Source organism: Eucalyptus grandis, chromosome 10 (assembly GCF_016545825.1).
Source record: "Eucalyptus grandis isolate ANBG69807.140 chromosome 10, ASM1654582v1, whole genome shotgun sequence".
Classification (NCBI taxonomy): Eukaryota; Viridiplantae; Streptophyta; class Magnoliopsida; order Myrtales; family Myrtaceae; genus Eucalyptus; species Eucalyptus grandis.
The window spans coordinates 1691559-1717220 of record NC_052621.1 but is presented as its reverse complement, the minus strand read 5'-3'; the positions used below and the strand labels follow the sequence as shown (position 1 = coordinate 1717220).

The window sequence follows — 25662 nt, the reverse complement described above, 5'->3', positions numbered from 1 at the left end:
AATATGTCAATTAAATGATTCTCTCTAAAGATTTTGGGTACAAGAATGATTTTACATCCTGCTGAAGATAACACATGAGTTGGTTGAAACCAAGGTTCGGTTTAAATATTCATTTATGACATGACGCCATTTTGAATTTAATTGCTTTTGATGAGCATAGTCTTCTATCTTCGTTCCCCGAGGATAACTACTGAGATTTGCACAGTCGATCACTTCTCTAGCTCGGCATTGAACTTGATTTCAACGTGAACTTCTGCTCCTCATTTCAATGGCTACTTCTTTTCTCAGTACACTCTTTCCTTTCAAGGTCAACAATTTCATTCATGATAGCTTGCGAGAGATTGGTGATCTTCTTTTACTATTGTTCTACCTCTTTCACTTGATTACTTAACTCAAAATGAGTTTCTTCGGATGGTTAATGTTGTCAATTGAGTATAGTTTATATATAAAGAGAATATTTTGTAAAAATCCCAAAGCTTAGACTTAAGATTTGAAGGCGAGAGATCACCAATATCATCATCATTCAATTCACCCATCGATGACTTAAGCTAAGAAAGGATAGGCTGGCCATTCATTATCATAAGTAATACACCATTGAGAGAAATAGAAATTGTGCTAGCTTATCCTTCGGATTATTGAGTTTGACCTTACGAGGAAATTCCTTGGGTCAAACCACCGATATCAGCTAGGACAAGAATGGCTTCATCCAAAGCAACGATAGTACGAGCTAGAATGGTGGAGGTCTGTTCTCTTTGTGGGTGAATGACTCAACGAGAATGGAAAGAGAAATTTGGGCGAGTGACATCAACTATCGAAGATGCAATGGTTGGAGGAGATTAAGGAGTAGATACTGTCATATTCAAAGAAGTTAAGGTCAGAGTTAAGCCATTTGCTAAAAACAGAGTAATGAGACCTCATACATACCAAGTTGTGTAATAGCATCTTTGATTAAAGGATGAGGAGAAGTATCTTGGGGTGAGTCCCCATCATTAGATAATGCATTAGCAGCTGTCATTTAAAATAATGTCAATACCTAAAAGTAGAATAAACAAACAAAGACATGAGAAATCGAAACATACTTGCTACAAATTGCTAAAGGAACATGGGTAGGCACAACTCCAGCATTCTCGGGAGTCAAGGCGAGGCTTCTGCACCTTGGAAGTCTTCTATTATGGCCTTGAGTGAATTGTCGAAATTATCAAGTTCGTTCGGAGACATGAGGCTATCACGGACACTAACTAAGGCGAGATCTTCAATAGTTAGTCGATGTTGTTTCCTCATCAAAGGGGGAGAAGTATCTTTCTTCCGCTTGAGTTGAGACATTATAATACTAAGCATATCTCCATCATTGATATGCAATAAAGGATCAAACGTATCTAAACAATAATGGAAGAGGAGTAAGCAAAAGCACAACGGGACTAAAGAAGAGCAGCCGAATATACCTTTGACAGCTCTAGGCCGATGCTTGACTAGCCTATCTCAATGTCTTCCTCTATGGTTCTTCTTCTTCTTCTAGATCTTCTTGCTTTGGCGCTAGATTCTCTCCTAGATTTTCCTACTCTGGATCTTCTTGTGGTGATGGAGTTGGTATATGAACATCAATCCCTTCTTAGGCCCTAATTTTGAGTGTTGTAAATACAATTGGAAGATCAAGTTTGAGAGGATATTCCAACACTTTTTACCTTTCTTAGTATACCTTGATAAAGACAAAATTGCTTGACGCAATATTGTGGAGAGTAGGCTTCATACCCACGGTAGAATCTCCCCTTCTTACAGAGCCATATTCGAAAGGTCAATCGAAGTAAGTACACGCAACTGAAATGTATCAAAATCATCTAGATATTGAGTATATGCATAGAAAATGTAATAGAACTAAGGAGTTTCATAAGAAAGATTTTGAAATGCTCACGATCGAAATTTAAAATCTCACAGGTAGTAAATAAATGGAGGATTGTCATGGGGACCTTCCTAGGAGATAAGGTGAGTAATTGACAATCAAGCTTTGAGGCTTTGACTGTTTAGATTTTGATGATGGACCAAACAAAAAAGCACAAGGAATTTTGCTAAATAAGAAGGCAAAATGAGGGCCATCTATGCTTGTAAAATTCAAAATGGACTAGATAGAAATCTAGTTTCTTTAGCGTCATTGAAAGGGCAGCATGGGTGAGACTCTTGTACGAGATATCTAAGACGAGTGGACCAAGAGCTACTTCCTTTCCACTTGCAAGATTGACAGCAAGTTAAAGAAATCCTTTCGAGACTTTAAGAGCTGGACAAAAGAATACAAATGTTGACACTAATAAAGCAAAAAAAGTAGTTTGTTCTTTGGCGAATAAGACTTGAGATTTTATGGTATTCATTGAGGAAAGTCCTATAAGCGAGGACATCATTGGGAATGGAAAGTCCTCGAGGGCTTCGATTTCATTTATAGGAATACCATCTAGAATAAACCCAGAGACAGTGAAAACATCCAAAAGGATTACAGATATGGAACCCTAAAGGAAAAAGAAACAATTAGTAGATGGGGACTTGAAGTGACGACAAAACCCACTAAACCTCTACTTAGGTCATGAGATAGCATGCTAACCTCGGTGCCATCTCTATGCCCACATTCATCCATGTTAATTGGGTCGATAAATTGTCTTCCAATTGCAAATACCAAGCATGGAAATTTTTTCGAATGTAAGGAAGCTTCGAGCTTGATAGGAGTAGATGTCTAGATATCCTTGATGGAGGGAAACCGTATCGGGAGTTTCTCATTCCTCCCGGTTGAAAAGCAAGGCTTGAGAGGAGGTGGAACATGATTGTGGTTCAAAGGATAGGCCTAAGGAGTAATGCTTTTGTATGCTCTTTTACAATGCTCAGCAGTTGAAATCGACAATACCTGGCTTCCTCAATATGAAAAAGGACCGAGGTTCGAAATATAGAATTTAGATTTGAATTTGGGAGCTTTAGTAGCCATGGAAAGCTTACAAGCAGAGTATAAAGGATATAGGGTTTAAGAAAAAAAGACAAAAGTACCAAAAAGAGACGATGATTCTTCTATTTGGAGTACGAGATGACGATTCCAAATTAAGAATATCTACCAAAAGCCAAAGCGACGTGTTAACATACAATAGGAGCCGTTGATTCGTATCAGCTGTGTCGAGAGAATATAAATATATAATGATTATACGCGCGGACTGTGCATAGAACAAGGTATGTTTTTTAACGGAAGGCATATGTTGACACCCAAAAATACTCCTGCAAGCACGTGTTGGTCATATGGAGCGAAAGTTCTAAAATCACCCTCATTGTCATATGTGGGCTATAATTTACATCAACTTAGCTTAAAAGTGGTGATGAAACAAAGGATATTCAAAGCGAGTTGGTTGCCATGTGTCGAAGCCGAGGGTCACTAGTGAAGACACAACATTCACAATGGAATTAGGCGAGAACGGTTGAAAGGGCGCCAAATTCAAGAGGAACATTCAATCCTTGCGATCAAGCCATGGGAATGTTGTCAAATAAGATATGACTAAGGTAGTTCAAAAAAGAACGTGAAGCGACTCTTAAATTAACCGGCCATTGATGGTTATCAAATTGGCCTATAAATATTCAGAGCATTCCAACAAAGGACTCGCCCGAACAACACACAAAATTACTTTATCTTTACTTAGTCTAGCTTAGCTGTAACTTAAGATTTCCATCGTAGATTCAATTTCGATGAGTGTCTATATCCCGGTAGTGCGAGTCAATTAAATTCCGGTGCTAACTCCTTTGTCTAGCATCGTCATCGTTGATTAGATTCCAACGTTGCATTCTCATATGCATCTAGGAGCAGTGTGTGCTAGGTGTTATTTACTATTATCCAATGACGTCGATTACATTTTGATGTTGTGTCTTCATACACATCTAGAGAGTGTGTACTAGGTGTTATTACTACTATCCAACGTCATCGATCAAATTTTAATGTTGTGTCCTCATATCCATCTAAGAGTAGCGTCTACTAGGTGTTATTCTCATTGTCCAACATCATTAATTAAATTTTGATGTTGTGTCCTCGAACTTAGTAGAGAGTAGTGCTTTCTATTCATTCTATTAATATCCGACGTTAAAACATCTCGATATTGTATAAACCACTTTAATTTTAATGGGCTTCCATCATTATGTTAAGTGAGTTTAGATGTCATCACGATTAGGTTTCAACATTGATTATCATTAATATTAAGCTCGTGTTAAGTCAGCAACTTCTGAATTCGAGATTATTGTATAGTCTCATTCATATTTGACTCTCTCTGTCCAAAACTAATATAGAACCTGAGCCTTATTTAATAAAAACCAAAATATAACACTTAGTGAAAGATATTTCATTACGGGATCCAAAACCAACGAAACAACTAGTGAATGCAAATAATACCCTTTAGGATAATGATCATCTTCATGCATCTAAAGTATGTCTGCTTTGGCTTGACCCTTATCGAACTTCACGCAGTTTTGTCAAATGATTTACAAACATACATTTTTCTAGGAGGTCACCCATCCGGTAGTTCTCTAACTTGGGCTTGCTTAACTTTGGAGTTTTAAAGCAAAGCTCGTCGTTACGTTAAATCTAGTGAATTAATTTTAATTTTCACACACACATACGCACACGCGCGCGCACACACACACACACACATATTTCAAACCGCTCTTCTCTTATTCGATGCATAGTTTGTTTCATTATTGCTCCTTTGCCATCCTAGAAGTCCGATAGGAGTCGCTCCTTGTCCAGGCCTCGATTCCAACAACCACTCTCCGCCCTCATTGGACCAGGTCGTTACAAGTCCACTAGATTTCGCCTGATTCGTCCTTAAACCACACACCTACTAGAAGTGTTCCCACTCTCATACCATAATGAGACATCCTAGATTAATTCACTTGAGGTATTGTCCACTTTGGCCTAATTTATACTAAGCCTCACGGTTTTGTCCTTTGATGTACTAATAGGTACGTTTAAGAGGTCACTTAGGGTGCGTTTGGTTCAATATTCCAAAGGGCTTTCGACTTTCAAAGCCCTTGGGAAATACTAGTCTGTTTACTTGGCTTATTTTAGTAGACAGTAAAAGTGAGCATGGGAAAGTGAAAGCCCAATGCTAGTAAGGGTAACTTTGAGCTTTGACATTTGGCCAAATATTGAAACTTATTTTTTTTTCCAAAACTATCATCACTCATTCTTTAAATGCCAAAATAATGCTAAAAAATCAAATTTACATAAATGCTAAAAAAAATTAAATAAATTTTGGTCTTTTAAAAAAATAATTTATATATTTGATTTTTTTTTAGCATTATTGTCAAATTTTATATTTAAAGTTGCATACATTATTTTTCAGTTATAAACAAATAAAAATTTAAAAAGTTCCGACAAAGGGTTTGGTCTTTTAAAAAAAAATTATATATATGTATTTGATTTTTTGCATTATTTTCAAATTTATATTTAAAGTTACATACATTTTTTTTCAATTTTAAACAAATAAAATTAAAAAATTTTGACAAAGGATTTTTAAATTATATATGTATCTGATTTTTTAGCATTATTGTCAAAATTTATTTTTAAAAAGTTGCATACATTATTTTTTCAATCTTAAAAATAAAAATTAAAAAAATTCCAATGAAGGGTTTGATCTGTTAATATATATATAATTTTTAGCATTATTTTCAATTTTATATTTATTGCATACATTATTTTCAATTTTAAACAAATAAAAATTAAAATTTCGACGAAGAGTTGATCTTTTTAAAAAAATTATATATATATTTGATTTTTAAATTTTATTGTAAAATTATATTTAAAAAGTTGCATACATTATTTTTTTCAGTTTTAAGCAAGTAAAAATTAAAAATTTCGATAAAGGGTTTGGTCTTTTATATATATATTAGTGTTATTGTCAAAACTTATATTTAAAAAGTTGCATACATTATTTTTTCAATTTTAAACAAATGAAATTAAAAAAAAAAATATTAATCACTAAAAGGGCTTTTCAAATATGTTTTTAACTAAACAATATTTTTCTCAAAGTTACTTCTCAAAACATAATTTATCAAACGGCCTTTGCATTTGCCTAAGTCCTTTAGGTTAAACTATTTGTATTTTCCCAATGGGTTTTCAAAATGTTGAATCAAACGTACCCTTATCCTAGTTGTGCTCTAGCTTGGACTTGATTAGCTTTGGACTTTGAAAGGAAAATTTGTTGTTGCATCAAAAAATGTCTCCGAGAGTTAATTTTAGTTTTCACACACACACACACACACATATCTCCAGATTGCTCTCTCCTTGTTCAGTGCATGATTCAGTTTGTTCCTACCCCATTTGCCATCTTATAAGTCTGTCAGTTTTGTTCAAACCCTTTGGCCCCGACCACTACTCCTTGCTTTCATTGGACTGGGGTTATTACAAAATATCTAACCAAATGCTGAAGTTGGGATTGACGCGCAAGTTGTGGCATATTACTAGACAAGAGGATCGATTCACTAAGAACATGTCCACATAAGTTCCTTCGAGAATTTCGAGTGTCAGTACACATCGAAACTAGTTCCAATCTACGTACACTGATCACAATGAAACCATGGAAAAAGTCTGGAGTGCAATAAATCCTCGCGAGGATCCCACATGGAGAGAGTCGTCCAACTCTCGTCCCTAGACATTGGATCCATCCAACGGCGGACGAATGTTAAAATATACAATTGACAGCTTTCGTAACACCACTGGTTTCTGCTCATGGAAGACTGCGAACATTGACTACAGCACGCTCAGAATCTCGATGCGTACTCGCAAACTGCATTGCTTCCATGTGCCCGATCGAATGCTTAGAAAAACAAGGAGTTGACCTCGTTCCAATTTATCAGAGTTCTCGCGCAAGCAGCCACCTAACCTCGCTCTCCTACTTCACAGTATTAGTTCAGTGTTTAGTGCTGCCAAGCACTTCAAGTGCATCCGATGGTGTTTAAGTACTGACCCTTCTCTTGAGCTGAACTCAGGCTGCAAGGAAGAGAGTGAGGAAAACATGGGAGGCCCGCCGCTGCTTTTCGGCATGCTGTGCTTCCTTGGTGTCATGACCATCGGAGCGAGCGCGGGGAAAGCGGCGTGCCACGATCCGTTCTTCGGCCAGTGTTATGGAATCCTCCACACTTGTCCGGCCGCTTGTCCTAGACTCTGTGAAGTAGATTGCAGACTTTGTAAACCTTACTGCGGTAAGAAATGGATTCTTTGCCGCTTCACCATCTCTCTTATGAAAGTTCGTGCGTAATTGGTACCTATTTGCACTGCCTATTGCCTTGGAATGAACACGATTCACTAAACTCATTATGTTCTCGCATTGCTGTTCCTAACTTGTTATAGTCCCAATCAAAATATCGCTTACATAGTAATGTTTTAATGAACTTCTTTTGGATCAAAATTAGCTTGTGATAGGCCAGGGGCTGTCTGCCAAGATCCACGATTCATCGGAGGTGATGGGGTCATGTTCTACTTTCACGGCAAGAAGGACAAAGACTTCTGCTTGGTTTCTGATCCTAGCATTCACATCAATGCCCATTTCATTGGCAAGAGTAGCAGCAGGGAAGGGACTTCACCTGGGTTGAGTCTGTCGGCATCTTGTTTGGGTCCCATAAGCTTTATATCGGGGCACGGCGAGTTTCAAAGTGGGAAGAGCTGGCGAACAATATGCTGATCCGTTTTGATGGAGAAGAAATCAAGGTGCCGATGGACGAGGGCCAAAGATGGTGGTCACCGGAGACAGGACTGGAGATCCGACGGCCCGTGACGAATAACAAGGTGGAGGTCAAAATGGAAGATTTGTTCGCGATAGTTGCTCGGGTAGTACCCATTACAGCAGAGGAATCTCGGGTGCACGGATACAATGTGACAAAGGACAACTGCTATGCCCATTTGGAGCTCAACTTCAAATTCTACTCGCTGAGCCCGAGCGTCGATGGAGTGCTTGGCCAGACCTACAAGACAAATTACCAGAGTAGAGTCAAAATAACAGCACCAATGCCGATTATGGGAGGAGCGGACAGATTTGCTGCTTCTGGTCTCTTCGCAAGGGATTGCGCAGTTTCGAGCTTTGGGTCGGAAGTGAAACCTGATTTAGCGGGCAATGAAGAATCATTTGAGGTTGCATGTGGAAGTGCACATGGAGGGAGGGGAATGTATGCAGAAGGTAAGCAGTGATGTAAGAAAATAAAATGACTGTTAGATCTGTTTGGATCGCTTATCTTCTTCTGAAAACCAGTGAATTGTAATCCCTTCCAAAGAGACTCTTGAGTTTTTCTTAGATATCTTCCACATATCTCATTGCTCTAAGGCTACGACAGGAAATGATGCCCAAAGACATTTTTGGAGATCATCTCCATCCATGAAAACCCAGTTTTCGTTTGCTATGGTAGTTGAATAATAAAGGTAACTTGTCATTAGAGGAAGACATCTAGGATTTTTTTATTTATTTTTTTATTTTTATTTTTGTGAAGCTCAATGAAACATCACTCATTTCTACCTATCCTTTTGCGGAGCGGTCAAGAAGTTTCGTTCTGTTTCCAACACTAAATCAATACACGACAGCGACCTGTCTAAGTTAGAATACCACAAAGCTTTGCATTGAACTGTACATCTGTTGTACAGATTCTAACCTCCTTATAATTTAAAAAAAAAAAAGAGGATAAAAGTTACTCGGCCGAATTTGAAAGTGAGTCACCAGTAGTCAGCGCACGAACATATTCCGTCAGTAAACTGGTGAAACGGCTTTGGATCTCGAATTATAATGGTGCGCTTTTCAACGATATGATCTTGGCAAGGCAGTGACAGTCGCCACATATTCTTAGATTCTTCCTTGTTATTAACGTTCTTCCTGGGTGAGTCACCAAATCCCAGATAAGATTACTAACTTCTCGCAGTGCTCATTGATCGTATCCTCTTTCAACTCCTCATCAGCATCATGCAAGACAAATTCTGTTTTGGGGCGAGTCCAGCCTAGCGAATCTTCCTGATCAGTTCTATCAATTTGGTGTATATCCTATGTGACAATGGATGAGACCGGTCGCCCACAACAAATTGATGGATCTTATTTCCATGTTCAACATAACTACATCCAGGCAATCTAGCTGGACAATTTTCCTTCATTAATGCTCTCATTTCTGAAGCATCTTTCCAAAGACCGACCGCTGAGTATATATTTGAGAGCACAATATAATTTCTTGCATCCGAAGGGTTCAGATTAATCAAGTGCTCTGCAGCTTCCTTTCCAAATTCAGCGTCTCCGTAAATTCTGCATGTACCGAGAAGAGCACCCCAGACCCCAGAATTAGGCTCCACCGGCATGCTTTTGATCAGCTCATACGCATCCTTCAAGAAGCCAGAACGACCGAGCAGGTCAACCATGCATGAATAATGGTCTAATGTAGGCTCCACGCCATGAAGTTCAAACATAGTTTGGAAGTACCGTTTCCTTCTTCTACCAAGCCTGAATGGCTACAAGCATGTAATAGGTGAGTAAATGTGACATGATCAGGCTTCATACCTTTCTTAACCATGAGCTCAAAGAGAGTGACTGCTTCCGACCCATATCCATGAGCTGCAAAGCTGGCAAGCATTGCAGTCCAGGCTATACTATCTGGATTTCTTACCTCAAGGAAAACTCGGTGTAAGGCATCCAACCTCCCAGACTTAGCATACAAATCCAAAAGAGAAGTCACAGTCGACATCCGTCCATAGAACCCATGGCGACATATTATGCAGTGAACAGACTCTACTAGTCTAATAGAACCTACACTTTCACATGCTTGAAGTAATGCCACCAGAGTGGCATCATCAGGTTGAATTCCATTCCTTCTCATTAATTTAAAACAACTGACCCCTCCCATTGGTGACTCGTTTTCAGCATGCACAGCAATTATCGAATTCCATGAAACTAAGCTCCTTATAGGCATTATTAAAAACAAATGACAAGCGGCAGCCAGTTTCCCACATTTTCCATACATGTTAATCAGAGAATGAACAACCTTTACCTCCGTCGACATGCCTAATCGTTCCGAGAGCCCATGAATGGACCTGCCTTCATCCAGAGCTTTCACATCAGCACAAGATGAGATGACTGATAGGAGAGTAACCTCATTGGGGTTCATAGAAGTCTCATTTCTCATCCTATGAAATGCATATAAACACTTCAGGCACCCTTTATGCAAAAACCCAGAAATCAAAGAATTCCATGACACTAAATCTTTCTCGGAAATTTCCTCAAACAACTTCTCCGAGCGTTCCTCACAGCCCACTAACGACACAAGCGAGTCTGCATCAGAACAAGAATGGATCTGGCAGGGCGGTGCGCACGAGAGAGTGCTTCGAGCCCTCAATGGGCGATTGCAGTTCTGGGTTTTGAAGTAAACGCGGGAGAGATTGGAAACAGCACCAATGAAGGAGAGCGTTTCGTTATCATGTTCCATCACTGAGGTTCAAACATCCAGAACAAAAAACAACAAACGGCAAAAAGTCAACTCATATACATCATGGGCTCCCGCAATTCACGACATTCATTTGGAGGAAAATATGTAACTTCAGGTTCTTTCTATAGCTGAAGGACAAACTGTTGGATTAAAGTCAATGGATGCCCGTTAAAAAGTTAGTATTATCCACAGTCAGGTTACAGTTATTATGTCAATGTCTGATCGGTCTCGATTCAACAGATCACGCCTTCATTTAATTGTTTTCGAACGCGGCAGGAATCATGCCTTGCCTCCATGAATTAGTTTCTCTTGATCGTCCTGTCTGATGTCTCGATCAAGTTTTCAATCAGGACAGCTCTCCAGATCCACCTCTCTGAATTTTTGTGGTGCTTGATCCTGTGCACGAGCCACAGCGTCATGGTTATCTTGTTCATGTCCTCTAGGTCCCTTATTAGGACCAGCAGACCCGGGTGCCAGTGGTCACTCTGGCTTTCCACATGTCTGCAATTTCCAGCGATCAGCGTGAATTAGTTGAAGTCATCAAGGAAACATGAGACCCCATGACCAAGCAGAGGATGCTCTGATACTGCACTCTAGTTCTCTAGGCTCTGTCCTAATTCAATTTTGTTGCTATAGCACAGATCAACCTCGTATTATGCAGATGAAAGACAACATTAGTATAATAAAAGTTCCAACGAAATGAAGAAAATGAATCATATACGTACTGTACAATCTTCGTTTTCAGCTTGTGGATCTTTTCCATGGGAGTGAGATGTGCAGGCAAAAATTAATTCTCCATCTCCGTGCTACAATTGTAATTGCTTATAGCATTGTGGCTAAGATGCTGTTGGGGTGTCCAATCTTCAGGTTGTCGAGCTTCCAAAACACAGCGGTCAGTATATTCATCTCTTCAACAACCTTCTGAGAACCAGAACAAAAGTGAGCACAGGAAAGGTGGTCACAAAATTTAGCTGGTGAGTACAGATCTTTCTGTCCCTCTGATGCATACCGGCACTCCATCCACTTTGCAGAGGTTGCCAATGCCGTATGGGTGCATCACGAATAAGAAGATAATTGCTTCGAATACCGTCTTGCCGCTGCTCCCAGAGACGAAGGCCAACAAAAGGAGCTGCATCAAATCTACACCACGTCTCTGTAATACTAAGCAAAACAGATTCCTATTTTATTCAAGTACCTCTTGTTTCTACCAATCCTTTTGAGGAGCGGACAAGAAGTTTGTTCTGTTTCCAACACTGAAAAATACACAACAGCGACCTGTCTCAGTTAGAAATTGCCAATTAACCACAAAGCTTTGCATTGAGCTATACATCTGTTGTACAGATTCTAACCTCCTTTAGGAAAATGGTGAATTTGAAACTGAGTCACCAATAGTCAGCACATGAACATATTCCACCAGTAAAATGGTGAAACCGCTTTGGATCTCGAATTATAATGGTGCGCTTTTCAATCAATGATATGATCTTGGCAAAGCTGTGACAGTCGCCACATATTCTTAGATTTTTCCTTACTATTAATGTTCTACCTGGGTTAGTCACCAAAATCCCAAATGAGATTGCTAACTTCTCGCAGTGCTCATTGATCATATCCTCTTTCAATTCCTCATCAACATCATGCAAGACAAATTCTGTTTTAGGAGCAAGTCCAGCCTTGCGAATCTTCCCAATCAGTTCTGTCAATTTGGTGTATATCCTATGTGACAATGGATGAGACCGGTCACCCACGACAAATTGATGGATCTTATTTCCGTGTTCAATATAACTACATCCAGGCAATCTGGTAAGACAATTTTCCTTCATCAATGCTCTCATTTCTGAAGCATCTTTCCATAGACTGACTGCTGAGTATATATTTGAGAGCACAATATAATTTCTTGCATCTGAAGAATCCAGTTTAATCAAGTGCTCTGCAGCTTCCTTTCCAAGTTCAGCATTTCTGTAAATTCTGCATGCACCGAAGAGCACCCCAGACCCCAGAATTAGGTTCCATTGGCATGCTTTTGATAAGCTCATACGCATCTTTTAAGGACCCAGAACGACCGAGAGATCAACCATGCATGAATAGTGGTCTAATGTAGGCTCCACCCATAAAATTCAAACATAGTTCGGAAGTACCATTTCCCTTCTTCTACTAGCCCTGAATGGCTACAAGCATTTAATAGATGAGTAAATGTGACATGATCAGGCTTCATACCTTTCTTAACCATGAGTTCAAAGAGAGTGACTGCTTCTGACCCGTACCCATGAGCAGCATAGCTGGCAAGCATTGCAGTCCAAGCAATACTATCTGGGTTTCTTATCTCAAGAAAAAGTTGGCATGAGGCATCCAACCTCCCAGTCTTGGCATACAAATCCAAAAGAGCAGTCACAATCGACATCCGTCCATAGAACCCATGGCGACATATTACACAATGAACAGATTCTCCTAGTCTAATAGAACCTACACTTTCACATGCTTGAAGCAATGCCACCAGAGTGGCATCATCAGGCTGAATTCCATTCCTTCTCATTAATTTAAAACAACTGATCCCTTCCATTGGTGACACATTTTCAGCATATACAGCAATCATCGAATTCCATGAAACCAAGCTCCTCACAGGCATTATGTCAAACAAATGACAAGCGGCACCCAATTTCCCGCATTTTCCGTACATGTTAATCAAACAATTAACAACCTTCACCTCCATCAACATGCCCAATCTTTCCGAGAGCCCATGAATGGACCTACCTTCATCCAGAGCTTTCACATCAGCACAAGATGAGATGACCGACACGAGAGTAACCTCATTGGGGTTCATAAAAGTCTCATTTCTCATCCTACGGAATGCATACAAGCACTTAGCCAGGCACCCTTTACGCGAATACCCCGAAATCAAAGAATTCCACGACACCAAATCTTTCTCAGGGATTTCGTCGAACAACTTCTCCGCATGTTCCTCACAGCCCACTTCCGCGTACTTCGACACGAGCTGATCGCCGATGAACCCATGGCGGTAACTCACGGATTTGACGACTCGAGCGTGAACCGCCCCGCAGCTAGAGGCGGAGGAGCATTTGCTCAAGGCAAGTATCAGAAACGACACAAGCGAGTCTGCATCGGAGCAAGAATGGAGCCGGCGCGACGGTGCGCACGACAGAGCGCTTCGAGCCCTCAATGGGCGATTGCAGTTCTGGGTTTTGAAGTAAACGCGGGAGAGATCGAAGAACAGGACTAATGAAGGAGAGCATTTCGTTATCATGTTCCATAACTGAAGTTCAAACATCCAGAGCAAGAGCAACAAACGGTAAAGAGTCAACTCATATACATCATGGGTTCCCGCAAAACCTACAGCATTTATTTGGAGGAAAGCGTAATTTCGGGATCTTTCTATAGCCTGAGGATTTATTGTAGGATTAAAGTAAACGTATGTCCGTTGGACAGTTAGTATTGTCCACCGTCAGATTAAAGACACTTAATATGTCAACCGTCTGATCGGTCTCGATTCAACGGTTCACGCCTTCATCTTAATTGTTTTCGAACACAGTAGGAATTATGCCTTACTCCATAAATTGGTTTCTCTTGATCATCCCGGTTGGTTAGCTTTCTGTGTTCGGTGGCACAGGCTGTCCAATTGGAAGGAAGCCGGTCCGAGGTGGGGCTTGGCAGGTTGCGGACGTTCACGTCGAGAGGCATCCGATATTCGATCTCCTCCTGTCTGAATATCTCGATCAAGTTTTCGATCAGGGCGGCCCTCCTCATCAACCTCCCTTTGTTATCGTGGTGCTTGATCCTGTGCACGAGCCACAGTGTCATGGTTATCTTGTTCATGTCCTCTAGGTCCCTTATTAGGACCATTGGATTTGGGTGCCAGTGGTCGCTCCGGCTTTCCACATCCCTGCAGTTTCCAGCGACGAATCATCGCAGGTTAGTAGAAGTCATCAAGGAAACATTAGATCTTGAGGCTGTGTCCTAATTCGATTTTGTTTCTCTAGCATGGATCGACCTCGTATTATGCAGATGAAAGATGACATTAGCATAATAAAAGTTCCAACAAAACGAAGGAAATGAAGTCATATACGTACCGTTCAATCCTCCTTTTCAGCTTGTTGATCTTTCCCATGGGAGTGGAGATGTGCAGGCAAAAATTAATGATCTCCACCATCTCCGTGCTACGGTTGTAATTGCTTATAGCCTTGGTGGCTAAGACGCTGTTGGGGTGTCTGATCTTCAGGTTGTCGAGCTTCCGAAACACAGTGGTCAATATATTCATCTCTTCAACAAACATCTGAGAACCAGAACGAGAGTAAGAGCAGGAAAGGTTACAAAATTTAACTGGTGAGAACAGATCTTTCTGTCCCCCATGATGCGTACCAGTACTCCATCCACTTCGCAGAAGTCACCAACGTCAATGCGTGCATCACGAATAAGAAGATAATTGCTTCGAATACCATCTTGCAGCTATTCCAACGAAGGCCAACAAAAGGAACTGCGAGCTTATGAAGACAAGGAACTGCATGATGGGGACTCCAAGTATGATAAGCCAGATAACGGCAGTGATGATAGCCACTAAAACGTTAAGCATGTTGTGGAGGTCGTCGACAGCTGTGTTGGTGTCGTTGAGAGATCGCGCAAGTGCCTTGCGCTCTTTAAAGGCATTAATCTATGACAAAGCAAACTCTCAGTATTTTCACATGGCTTTAAGATATGTCACAGAGGGAGGGAGGGAGGGAGGGAAAGCTGATCATATCAGTTGTACTTGATGACTTATCCTTTGTAGTTTATAGAAGGGAAAATGTTGCTCACCACCCAACTTTCAAGAGATGTCTCGTCAATTACGCGTTTTCCTGGAGCAGCACGGTTTATGATTTTCGCAGCTTCATCCTTGTTCATGAATTGCATCAGGTCATCCTTACAAATCTGCCTGTTAAATGAGGAAAATTAAGACACTGAAAGGTGAAAGTAGGAACTGATCACTGAACATCTTCAGGTGGTTTTTGCAGTTCACAGATAAGAATGTTACTCCCAACAAGAAGAGCAAAACCTAACACTTACTTGGACCCAGGTTTGGCCACATTGAGAAAAATCTTCTTGGCCACCTCTTTTGCCTGGCCCTCATTTCCGATCTCCATCGAAGACCCATCTTCCAAGTTTGAATCCAGTATCTTCTCATCCAGAGTCGATAGAGTCTCGTGCTGAATGATATCCATCATCCTCCCAATATTCAAAGCCAACGCGCTCTTCTGATTAATCCTCCTTCCAGCTAAATCTGCGCTTCCTCCGATCTTGGGATGGTCTGTTGATCTTCCACTCTTCATCGATCTGTCACCTTTCGGTAGAAGTCTCTCTCTGAGATCATTTGAAGGAGCGTTGACATGCTGCAACTCTGTTGTCCTGGAGGCATCGCCACATTCCTCCTCCCCTGCATTGTACTTATTGCTGCTTTCGCCGAGAGTGTCTCAATGACGAATTGATCGAATAGAGCCTCGTGAATCCGTTCGAAGTAGGTATTGACATGGAAGGATGAAGCGAGGACCTTAACGAGGAGCGTCTTCAAGAGCCAAATCACTGATGCCACCAGGAAGCACCCTAAAACCCTGGTCACATAGGGCAATGCCCGGCCACCAGCCTTCTTCTCCATTTGGGGATGGAAAGCGAGATGCCACACGAGCAAAACAAGGCCCAACCAGAGGCAGTTTCGCACCGCCCTCCATAGTCCGTAGATGAAGTACAGAACCCTCCTGTGCAGTAGGAAAACCCGTTCGACCACTTTGACGACAACCCAACCACACAACTTGATACTAAGTGTCCTGATACTAAAGCCAAAACCATTGCTTCCCATTTCCATATCGGAAGATCCCACAGGGTTCGCTTCTTTAGACTAGAAATACTGAGGCTGCAAATCAAGGCAAGCACAATTATCAATAGAACCAAGCATTGGAGAATCAGGAACGCGCCAAATGTCATCTTCTTCAGTTCCTCGGGGAGATCTTCGACCAGATCGTCCTTGTGCTCATCTGGTTGACGCGTTTCCTTACCATGAAGGTGCGTTAACTGAGACTTCACCTTGCTCCAAACAACTTTTGTCCATGGGCTCTCGCGGAAGAACCATCTGGACTGGATCTCGATTGATAGCTAAGCCGGTCGGATGTGTCTTGGCTCTGTCGGCGAAGCGCTTCATTTAGTACTTCATAGAACGAGGGTCTGGGTCTCTCAAACGTTCCGGGAGTGTTGCTTCTATTCATAACGGTCTCTTTACTCGAGCTTTCGCTGCTTTCACAATTCACTGCAATTTCTCCTCCCTGGCTGCCAAAATTGATGGACCGATCCATGTGAAAATCCTGGAAAACCAGTATTTCTACAAGAAGTCGTGCTTGTTTCTCTCTTCAGCTAGTTGTGTGCTCTTGCTTGTGTTTTGATGGACTTCCCAGGAAGTGACAATGATTTTAAAAGTCCTGAAAAGTGATCTGCAACCTTTTGTGGTGAATATATGCTCCATGGTCATAACATATATGCTCCACTTGCTTAATATCAATGTCTGATTTCTGAAATCCACTGTTCTTGTGAATGACACGCCAAAGGGATCCTTGTTTAAGGTATCAACACTGCAGAGCATAGAACTTCGACAAGCAGAATTGATTCCAACGGAAAAGAATGGTGTAGATAGAATCTAAATGTCATCAAGAAGATCATGATATGAACTCGAGTGACACAAGATGCGAGCATGGCACCATGACCTGCACGGGAAAGCAGATCTTTGAGCAGTTAAGTCAAGATCTCAAGCAGACGAAGCTTCGAGTTTGGACGGCCATAAACGCGGAACTGCAACTCCATTCGCCATCATCGACAGATATATTGCCAATCGGGAATTGAATGATCTAGGAATTCGCCTCTCGATGGGTACCTTACACTGGATCCTAAATCAAAGCTATTTCTTCAACAGTATGCAGATCAGTCTAGCGGAGCTTTTTTTTTCCTTTTTCTTTTTTGTGGTTCCATGAGCAAGAGTCTTGAGAGAATAACGCACTTCTAAGCATCAATCTCTAAAGGTTCTCTTTTCTGTCCTTCCTCTGTAGAGAATGAGCATCAAGAATACTCAAAAGGAGGATAACGTCCTAATTATTTTATTGTGTTCACAACTTTGATTCATTTTGTCTTTCCTCCTTCCCATGAAGTGATACTTCAAATTATTATTTTTCCCAAAATAGTCAAATGGATTCATTAGGAACCATACCGAGCAGGAACTGAACATGGAAAGTCTTGCTCATTTTACCATCGGAATTTCATCGCGATAAATTCAATCGTTAGAGCTTTCAATTCTTTTGCCTCGAAATGGGTGGACCGATTTGAATTTCCACGAGGATGTAATCTTGTTGAAAGAAAAGACCTGTATGATTTCTCTCAGGCGGGCCAGGTCAAACCGAAAGATAGGCGCGAATGGCTTTTAGATATGCAGTATCGTCCCCGAGGCCCATCCATTTACGTCTCGGTCTTAGTGGGCTTGGACAGATTATCAAACTCGTGTTTTCAAAATCTAATGTAGGATTTTGGACGTGGCCTTGTAATGTTCTTCTAGCCCAAATTCTTTGGATTCTAAGTCAACAGGCAACCTTACAGCCAGAAAAGAAAAGTTGGACTTCTCGAAACCCATCTGGAAATTTATACTTCTATTAGAATAGGAAATGACCCTTTTTGCCTTTAAAATGATGATAGAGTTTTAGATAGAATTTGATTACTAGAGAACATAGATACATTTACATTTACGATATCAACTTAATCCAAATATGTAAAAATGCTATAAGCTCATGCCCTCTTCGTCTTCCATGTTTTATTTTCTTGAATCATAGGATTCGATATGACATGATTAAATTGGATAAAACAGTTAACACCTTATTTGGCTACTCAAAATAGTTATTTTAAGGGCTTGGCCTACATGTGGATCGATCAGATCATTGCATCTCCATCAGTGGGAATGAGCGAGCATTTCACTCTTTCACCTCCAAAGACCAAAAGATAAAAATGCGAGACGGTTCTAATTTTTTAAATACGTCTTCCTTGTAATAAAAAGGCACTTCGAATATATTTTTTAATCTCGTTTCTATTTCATTTTTCAAAAGCTCTAGATCTTGAGCATTTAGGCAAAACCTCTTTCTATTTTGCCTTTCTGCAAAGCCATAAATTAAGAACTAGAAAAGGTATTCAAATATCCACTTCAACGCTACTTTGTGTCTAGTAGCGAAAAGAGGTGACAAGAAAGAATATGCGTTTGAACTCTTGATTGTTTAACAAAAAAAAAAACCTTGATTGTTATCATCGTGTTAAATGTGGCGTTGAAACGGAGGCCCTCTACCCACAAAATGAGATGCCTACTGCGAATGGGACTGGAGTCTTGGTGTTATGAAAAAGATAGGGCCATGCCATAGAAAATCTCAAAATGATTTATTTATGCAACATTTATCTCATGTCATAAAAACTCATAAATCGACACATGCATGCTATATTTATCGTCAAACTAATTTTGCATTTAAAAAATTTCAAATTATTATTACGTCACATCTATCTCAAATTAATATGTGGGTGTCACATTTCTCCACTTCAAATTGTAATAGACTTAGAGATTTTTTGGACTTAATATGACAATGCGGTACTATTTTAGAATATAGCAGAGATGTACAATTTCGGAAGTTGAATGTGATATGATTGCGCGAGTTTGAGATTTTTTTTTTTTTTTGTGGGTGATATTAAGATATTATATGGATTAAATCACATCCTTGTGCGCGTGACGTAAGTTCCACGTGGATCACGCAGCGCCAGGCTTTGACCAAACGATTCCCTCGTTCTTCACGGAGGGGAGGCCGGGCTACTCTGAGTCTCCGACTAGACTCGAGGCCCACCCGACATCGTACCACCACCACGTCTTTCATCATTCCCCACGAGGACCCCTTCGCAAAGAGACAAGACAAAAATGGGCAGGAGAGGCCACGCTGTCTCGATCTACGTCACGGGGTTTCAGTTCAACTCTCGACCGGTCAACACCCCCAGCTCCAGCCCCCGCACCCCGAAAAGAACCACGTTCGACGTGCGCTCCCGTCGAAACAGGGGCAGGCGATGGCGCCATCCTTCCGTTCGCCCGCCCCCATCGAATTAAAAAGCAGCAACGTCCCCCTCCCAGGTCCCCACCGAGATCCACGTAATGGGATTGCTGTGATCGATCCGATCCATGCTGGTCCCCACTTGAGCGAGATTTTTGGAAGGCATGCATCCATGCTCACGCTTTCGGGAAAAGAGCCCTGAATCTTGCATGACTTGTGTCGAGCTAACGAGTTACGTGAGCGAGGAGCATGAGACATGACGACGTACTTAGCGACGTGGCCACGTTGAATCGTGGTTTTCGAGGTTCTGGGAATTGTATCTAGAAGGGAGTACATACGCTTGGTAGAACATCGAGCAGAGAGGTTGAACACTTGCGATGCGGTTATCCCGATTGATGAAAAGAAAACCTAGTATTCCCGGACAATTTTAAAGATTTGTTGAGGACTTGCGCGTCTTGTGAATATCCCTAGTGTTTCAAAGTAAAAACTGCTCTAAATGTAAGTCGGGTGAAAAACACGCCTGAGGAAAAATATGGGTTCATTGTTGTTTATGTGTGGTCAATTGCGAATCGGATTCAGACTAAATAAGGGACGACAAAATGTGTTGTTTCATCTCTTAAAGAAATTGAATAAAAAACATAAAATCGGATATTGTTTAGATTACTAGACTAATTAGGTAGTCTATGAGTCAATCTTCTAGGCAAATTGATAGTTTTTTGTCGTCTTCATTTCATGTTGTTTACTTTAAATAACATTGATTAAGTCCATTTAGCCTTCTAGGTTCTTCCTATATACTTAACAAGGGCTTGCCGGCCCTCACCTTCTCATTCTTGCCAAAGGGTCATTGGCCTTCATCGTAGCCCATAGGGCTGCCCTCGCTGGTGAATGTGGGGAGGCAAGGGTGCCCCATTCCAGTTAAACACTCGGATGGATTCATTGTGCAGTGCATTTTTATTGCTTTTACAGTTCTTTTCCCTTTAATTGGTTGTATTTGTCTTCTTTTTTTTTTTTTCTCTCTCTCTCTCTTAATGTGAAGCCCACTTGTTATCACGTGACCTCAAAAAGTATTAAGAAAAATGATGTCGACATTTTTCATTACTCAAATCAAATGGAGTTGAAGGAAGTTCTTAATTGCACTTTTGAGACAAATTGCAGAACTTGATCGCGATTTTTGATACATATTATTTTGTATAACAAATATTGAAAACGACTTCTGTATTATTTACAAAATACAACGAAATCTCTTTTCATTCTGCTTGGTGATTATTCCCTTTTCGGCACGAGTCCTTTTCTTTCCCAGCCCAAATCAAGGGTGCTGTCCAGAATATACTCGACATCTTACTTCTACCCTCCAACAAAAATGGCGTCTTTTCTTTAGTAAATGCCAAAATCAGCTCCAGTTCGATGCGAAAATCCATGTCGCGACCCACTTCAAAGTCTAAAATGTATGCTCAAGAAACTCATCGCCTCCCGATCAATTCTCATCACATCACAAACATCTATAATAAATAGGGAATCTTTTAGGTGAGGGCACATTGACGTCAATCACGCAATGTTTAAGTCCAGTATGATCAGAAGATCCCAAAAAAAGAGAAAGCGACACCGTCTCAAATTTATGTGGTTGACGGCTAAAATAGTTCTCGCGGCTTATCACTATTTTAGAAGACTGTACGTATTTGATTGTCTCTTGGCAATTTGGTCAATGTTCAAAGAACAGAGCCAGAAGATCCCGTTCCCACCTACCGGCAAAAAATGACAAGAAACTTGCTTAGCATTAGAAAAGCTCAATTTGTCATATTTATATGACTTCGCGTGTGAGATCATCTTGGAGACATCACAATTGGTTATTAAAGTTTACTGTTGTTAGATAGACGTGATTTATTATTTAAATATTCTAATATATCAAAAAAAAACAAAAAAAATATGCAAATTGACATAATTTCCAACCGCATTGATCCAGATAAGATTATAATAGCATATATCGATAAAATCATAGAGGGCGACTATAGGGAATCCGGCCGGGAAAGGGACGGGGGGTAGATGAGTGTCGAAATGAGCAAACGAGGAGAAAAGATAAATTAGAATGAGCAGGTGGGCGCCCACACGAATGACGCGATTTTCCAATTTCTAATTGGGCCCAAAGGCGACGGAGAGGTCGTGCATAAGGGGAGAGTCAACATAAATGAATTCGCAATTTGCCAATCCCGTGAGTCGTGACGTCGGCATCGCTTTCTCTTTTGGACCACCCGCCTCCCCAATTGCGGTCCGGCACGCCTGCTTGCTAGAATAAATGTCTCGGCCGCGGTCGCTTTAGTTTAATAGGAGATTTTAAGTGTCCGTTCGGAGGAAAAACCGGTTTCGGGATATATATATATATATATATATATATATATATATATATATATATATATATATTATGATTTTCCCGATGTTTTTAGATCACAGAAAGCTAATTCAATATGCGGACGATCGTTGTATGTGGACCGAAAGAAAGTAACTTTAAATTGGGAGAAAACGACTTCTTCTTCTTCTTACAAGAAAGTAGTCGCTTTCCCTGCATCATTAGATAAATGAGAAACTACTTATTTCACGGAAGATGAATGATTTGAAAAAAAATTCGTGAAAATAATCGCTTGCATTGCATACAAAAATGAATGAGTAGAAAATCTATTAGTCATCTACGAAAATATTGAGACGTAACAAGTTGTTGATGGCACTCAACGGAGCCTAACTATTGGGATTAAGCACTCAAACACAACGAAATAGAAAGTAAGCGAGAAAAATCAAAACAAGATTTATCTTAATTCATCTTTAAACTATGTCTATATTTCCAGCAATTGATTTCACTAAAATAAGCACATTCCATCTCATTGTTATAACATTCAATTAGAAAAGAAATAGATTATATAAACCCAATTTTTCATGGGCACAAATCTAATTGATTTTTGATGACTCGGGGCATTATCCCGGTCATCAAGGAGAGGACCTTTGTGCCTTTTTATCAATGGGAGTATAAATCACATCCCAACTCTAACTTGCAGTAATTGGCAAAAATGGAGCTCGAAAAGAGAGAGCCATGTGGTTCTAATAGGAAGCTGAGGAGAGTCTATATTCGTTTTGTGGAGAAGCATTTCGGGTTGCTGATGACATTTGATGGGAACGTTATGTTGGAAGTGACGATGAAGGGCATTTCTTGCCAGTGTTATTTCTCCTCGTTACCTTTTTTCTCTTTTTCTTTTGCAATTCTTTTTCACGTCCATTGAAGGTCATCACTATTTTTAAAGAACCAAGAGATTCTCTCCATCGTCTTAAAACCCAAAAAGAAAAAAAAAAAAAAAAAAAAAGGACAACCCTTTGGTTGATGCGATGACTTCATTTAATTCGTCACTGTATCAATTGGCTTGATAGTTAATTGGGTCGTCGTTTTTCACAAGATCATGAATTCGATTTGTGCACTGAATGACTTGTCCCCATGCCACCAGAGAATATTGGATGGCTTTGGACGTATCTCACCTCAAAAACTAGTTTAAAGAAGCCTAGGTCAAAGACGCAAAAACCCATAACTCTCACGTGACTATTGAGTCCAAATTTGTTGGTAAATTGAGCTCTGATGTCAATGTTGGGTGGTCTTAAGTCTCTCACCCTAAAAACTGAAGAAAATCAAATGAATTAAGAAAACAATGATTCAAAGATAAATTTCCCAGGAGAAGAAGTATTTAACACTAAGGAGTCTGTTCATTTCGCGGAAAATGAGCGATTTCAGAAAATATTTTCGAAGTCATTTAGGAAAATGACAATATTTTTGTTAAATTTAAACACGAAAATGTTCGGTAAAGAAAATATTTTAGATTTCACCATAGACATGCATCACTTACCAACTTATAAATCCATCAAATATGAACTTGCCTTTAAATTCAAGCAAACTTACTTTATATATTTGTTCCCTCATTGTAAATAAACGTTTATCTACTCTAAAAAAATGTTCATATAGATTTTAAAAATAAGCAAAGAGAAAAGAAGCAAAGCATGTACAACCCTCATGAGAATCTTCTAATGAGTGGCTGTTCTCCTAATATGTCTTTTGTGTTCTAATAAACAAAAGAAAAAAGAAGCAAAGCATGTAGAGCCATTTGCTTGAGTAATATACAATTGCAGGGTAGAATAAATAAAGAAAATGATAAGCAAGAGTGTAGAGTGCAAGCTTGAGATCGACGAGCTCGAGGTTAGAAACCCCAGCAACGACTGAGCGGCGCAGAAAGAAGAAGTTGGGAAACAAAGAAAAGAAAAAAAAGAAAAGAAATAGAAAAGAAATAGAAAAGAAAAAGGAAATTAAAAATAATTCAAATTAAAAAGAAAAATAAAATTAAAAAATAATTCAAACAAAAAAAAAAAGAAAGAAAGGGGAGGAGAAAGTGGGAATTTGTAGATGTGTGAGATAAAAGAGATTAAGTGAGGAAAATGTTTTCCACTTTTCAAAAGTGAAAACATTTTCCCTTAATTTAGAAGACTTTTTCCTTTCACGAAAAAAAAATTTCCCCAAGAATTCATTTTCATGAAACGAATACTAGGAAAATCTGGAAAACATTTTTCCGAAAATTATTTCAGCAAAATGAATAGGCTACCAAAGGCATAATATACTCTTTGCTTTTACTTGTACATGCGCTATTATATTAAGAAGACAACTAGATGAAATAATAATATTTTCTATTCAATATTATGAATATCTAATCTTATGAATTGATCGGATCAATTAATATGCAATTAGAATAATCATAATCAAATCATATCTCCTACTCTAATATAATCTTCGATGGCGGAGAATCAACTTTTATCTCCTCATCTAATCTAATCTTCGATTGTTCACCAACAATATTATTAACTTTATCAGCCTCCCTCAAATTCGGATTAGGTGGAAAACCTAGTCTCGGTTTGTATCGTAACCTGCAATGATCAAAGTGCAGTAAAGCTTTAGTAAATATGTCAGCAATTTGATGAGTAGTAGGGACATAGTGGACTTCATGTGACTTAAGAGCAACTTTCTCAATTGAATGAAATGAAAATCGATCTCCACGTGGTTTGTCCTCGCATGAAGGATTGGATTCGTTTACCATTGAAATGGCTGAGCAGTTAGCACTATAAAGCAAAGTTGAACTTGTGATTTGAATATCCAAATCTCTCAATACAAAAGAAACGTATGTAACATCCTTTGTGGCAGAAATTAAGGCCCTATATTCAACCTTTGTCGATAAATGACACCAGTTGCAGACCATGAAATGATATTCAATCCCAAGAAAGTGCAAAACTCGATCCCTCAATCTAGAGTCCTCATACTCATATAAATACAACGTGCTATTAGAGTGAAGATAAAGCCCCAATTGCTGAGTTTCTTTCACATATTACAACACAGTTTTAACAGTTTGAAATCGCCATTTGTAGGATAATGCATTTTCTAACAGATTTGATTTATTGAATAAGAGATGTCCGATCTTGTGATTGTTAGATATAGTAAACCACCTACAAGACTTGAACGGAGTAAAGATTATGAAAAGGTTCCATGTATTGTACCATTGAATGAGTTATGATTAACAATGGGGTCTCAAGCGGCTTATTGTCTTGCATGTTTACTTTCAACAAATCACCAGCATATTTATATTGTGTTAAAAATAGGTTTGGACTAGTAAACTTGGGTACAGAAAAATAGTGAAGTCATCCAATATCTTTCATAGAAAAATTTCTCAAGGCTTCTATTAATTCCCAAAGTGGGGATGATGAGTTGCCCATCAAAATAATATCATCACATATAATAACAATAATACCAAGTTGTGCTGACTCATGTAAAGAACAAACAACAATAGATATCCCCATTCCAGCAAAAAGTTGTTGAATTTTTTACACCAAGCTCCAGAGCTTGTTTTAAACCATATAATGCATTCTTGAGTAAACAAACTGAGTTAGGCATTTTAGAACTCACAAAAACCGATGGTTGTTCCATAAACTCCGTCTCATTCAATGACCCTTGAAGAAACACATTCTTCACATTCAATTGATGGATAAAGCATCCTTTAACAATTGCTACAAAGAGGACAAATCTCATAGTTGCTTTGTTTAACGGCGAGTTGAA

General features: G+C 39.6%; 5 protein-coding genes and 1 pseudogene across 5 annotated transcripts; 2 read left to right on the top strand and 4 right to left on the bottom strand.

Annotated features, from left to right (window-relative positions):
- Window positions 1-7022: 7022 nt before the first annotated feature.
- Window positions 7023-7688, top strand: LOC120289119. Its single transcript, XM_039303648.1, has 2 exons — window positions 7023-7209; window positions 7420-7688. The coding sequence occupies exons 1-2, from the start codon at window positions 7023-7025 to the stop codon at window positions 7686-7688; spliced, it is 456 nt and encodes a 151-aa protein (XP_039159582.1).
- A 32-nt stretch (window positions 7689-7720) lies between these two features.
- LOC120289118 lies at window positions 7721-8191 on the top strand. Its single transcript, XM_039303647.1, has one exon. The coding sequence runs from the start codon at window positions 7721-7723 to the stop codon at window positions 8189-8191; it is 471 nt and encodes a 156-aa protein (XP_039159581.1).
- A 795-nt stretch (window positions 8192-8986) lies between these two features.
- On the bottom strand, window positions 8987-11226 carry LOC104451662 (pentatricopeptide repeat-containing protein At5g40410, mitochondrial-like). The gene is made up of 3 exons (XM_039303646.1): window positions 11181-11226; window positions 9472-10956; window positions 8987-9358 (listed from the first exon to the last, which is right to left on the bottom strand). Exons 2-3 carry the CDS (start codon window positions 10453-10455, stop codon window positions 8987-8989), a joined length of 1356 nt encoding a protein of 451 aa, XP_039159580.1. The 5' UTR covers window positions 10456-10956; window positions 11181-11226.
- A 33-nt stretch (window positions 11227-11259) lies between these two features.
- LOC120288977 lies at window positions 11260-14010 on the bottom strand (annotated as a pseudogene).
- Window positions 13972-14853, bottom strand: LOC120289117 (mechanosensitive ion channel protein 6-like). Its single transcript, XM_039303645.1, has 3 exons — window positions 14824-14853; window positions 14535-14737; window positions 13972-14347 (listed from the first exon to the last, which is right to left on the bottom strand). Exons 2-3 carry the CDS (start codon window positions 14735-14737, stop codon window positions 13972-13974), a joined length of 579 nt encoding a protein of 192 aa, XP_039159579.1. The 5' UTR covers window positions 14824-14853.
- A 16-nt stretch (window positions 14854-14869) lies between these two features.
- Window positions 14870-16630, bottom strand: LOC120289116 (mechanosensitive ion channel protein 6-like). Its single transcript, XM_039303644.1, has 5 exons — window positions 16488-16630; window positions 16154-16345; window positions 15505-15888; window positions 15256-15373; window positions 14870-15112 (listed from the first exon to the last, which is right to left on the bottom strand). Exons 1-5 carry the CDS (start codon window positions 16628-16630, stop codon window positions 14870-14872), a joined length of 1080 nt encoding a protein of 359 aa, XP_039159578.1.
- Between the last annotated feature and the right edge of the window lie 9032 nt (window positions 16631-25662).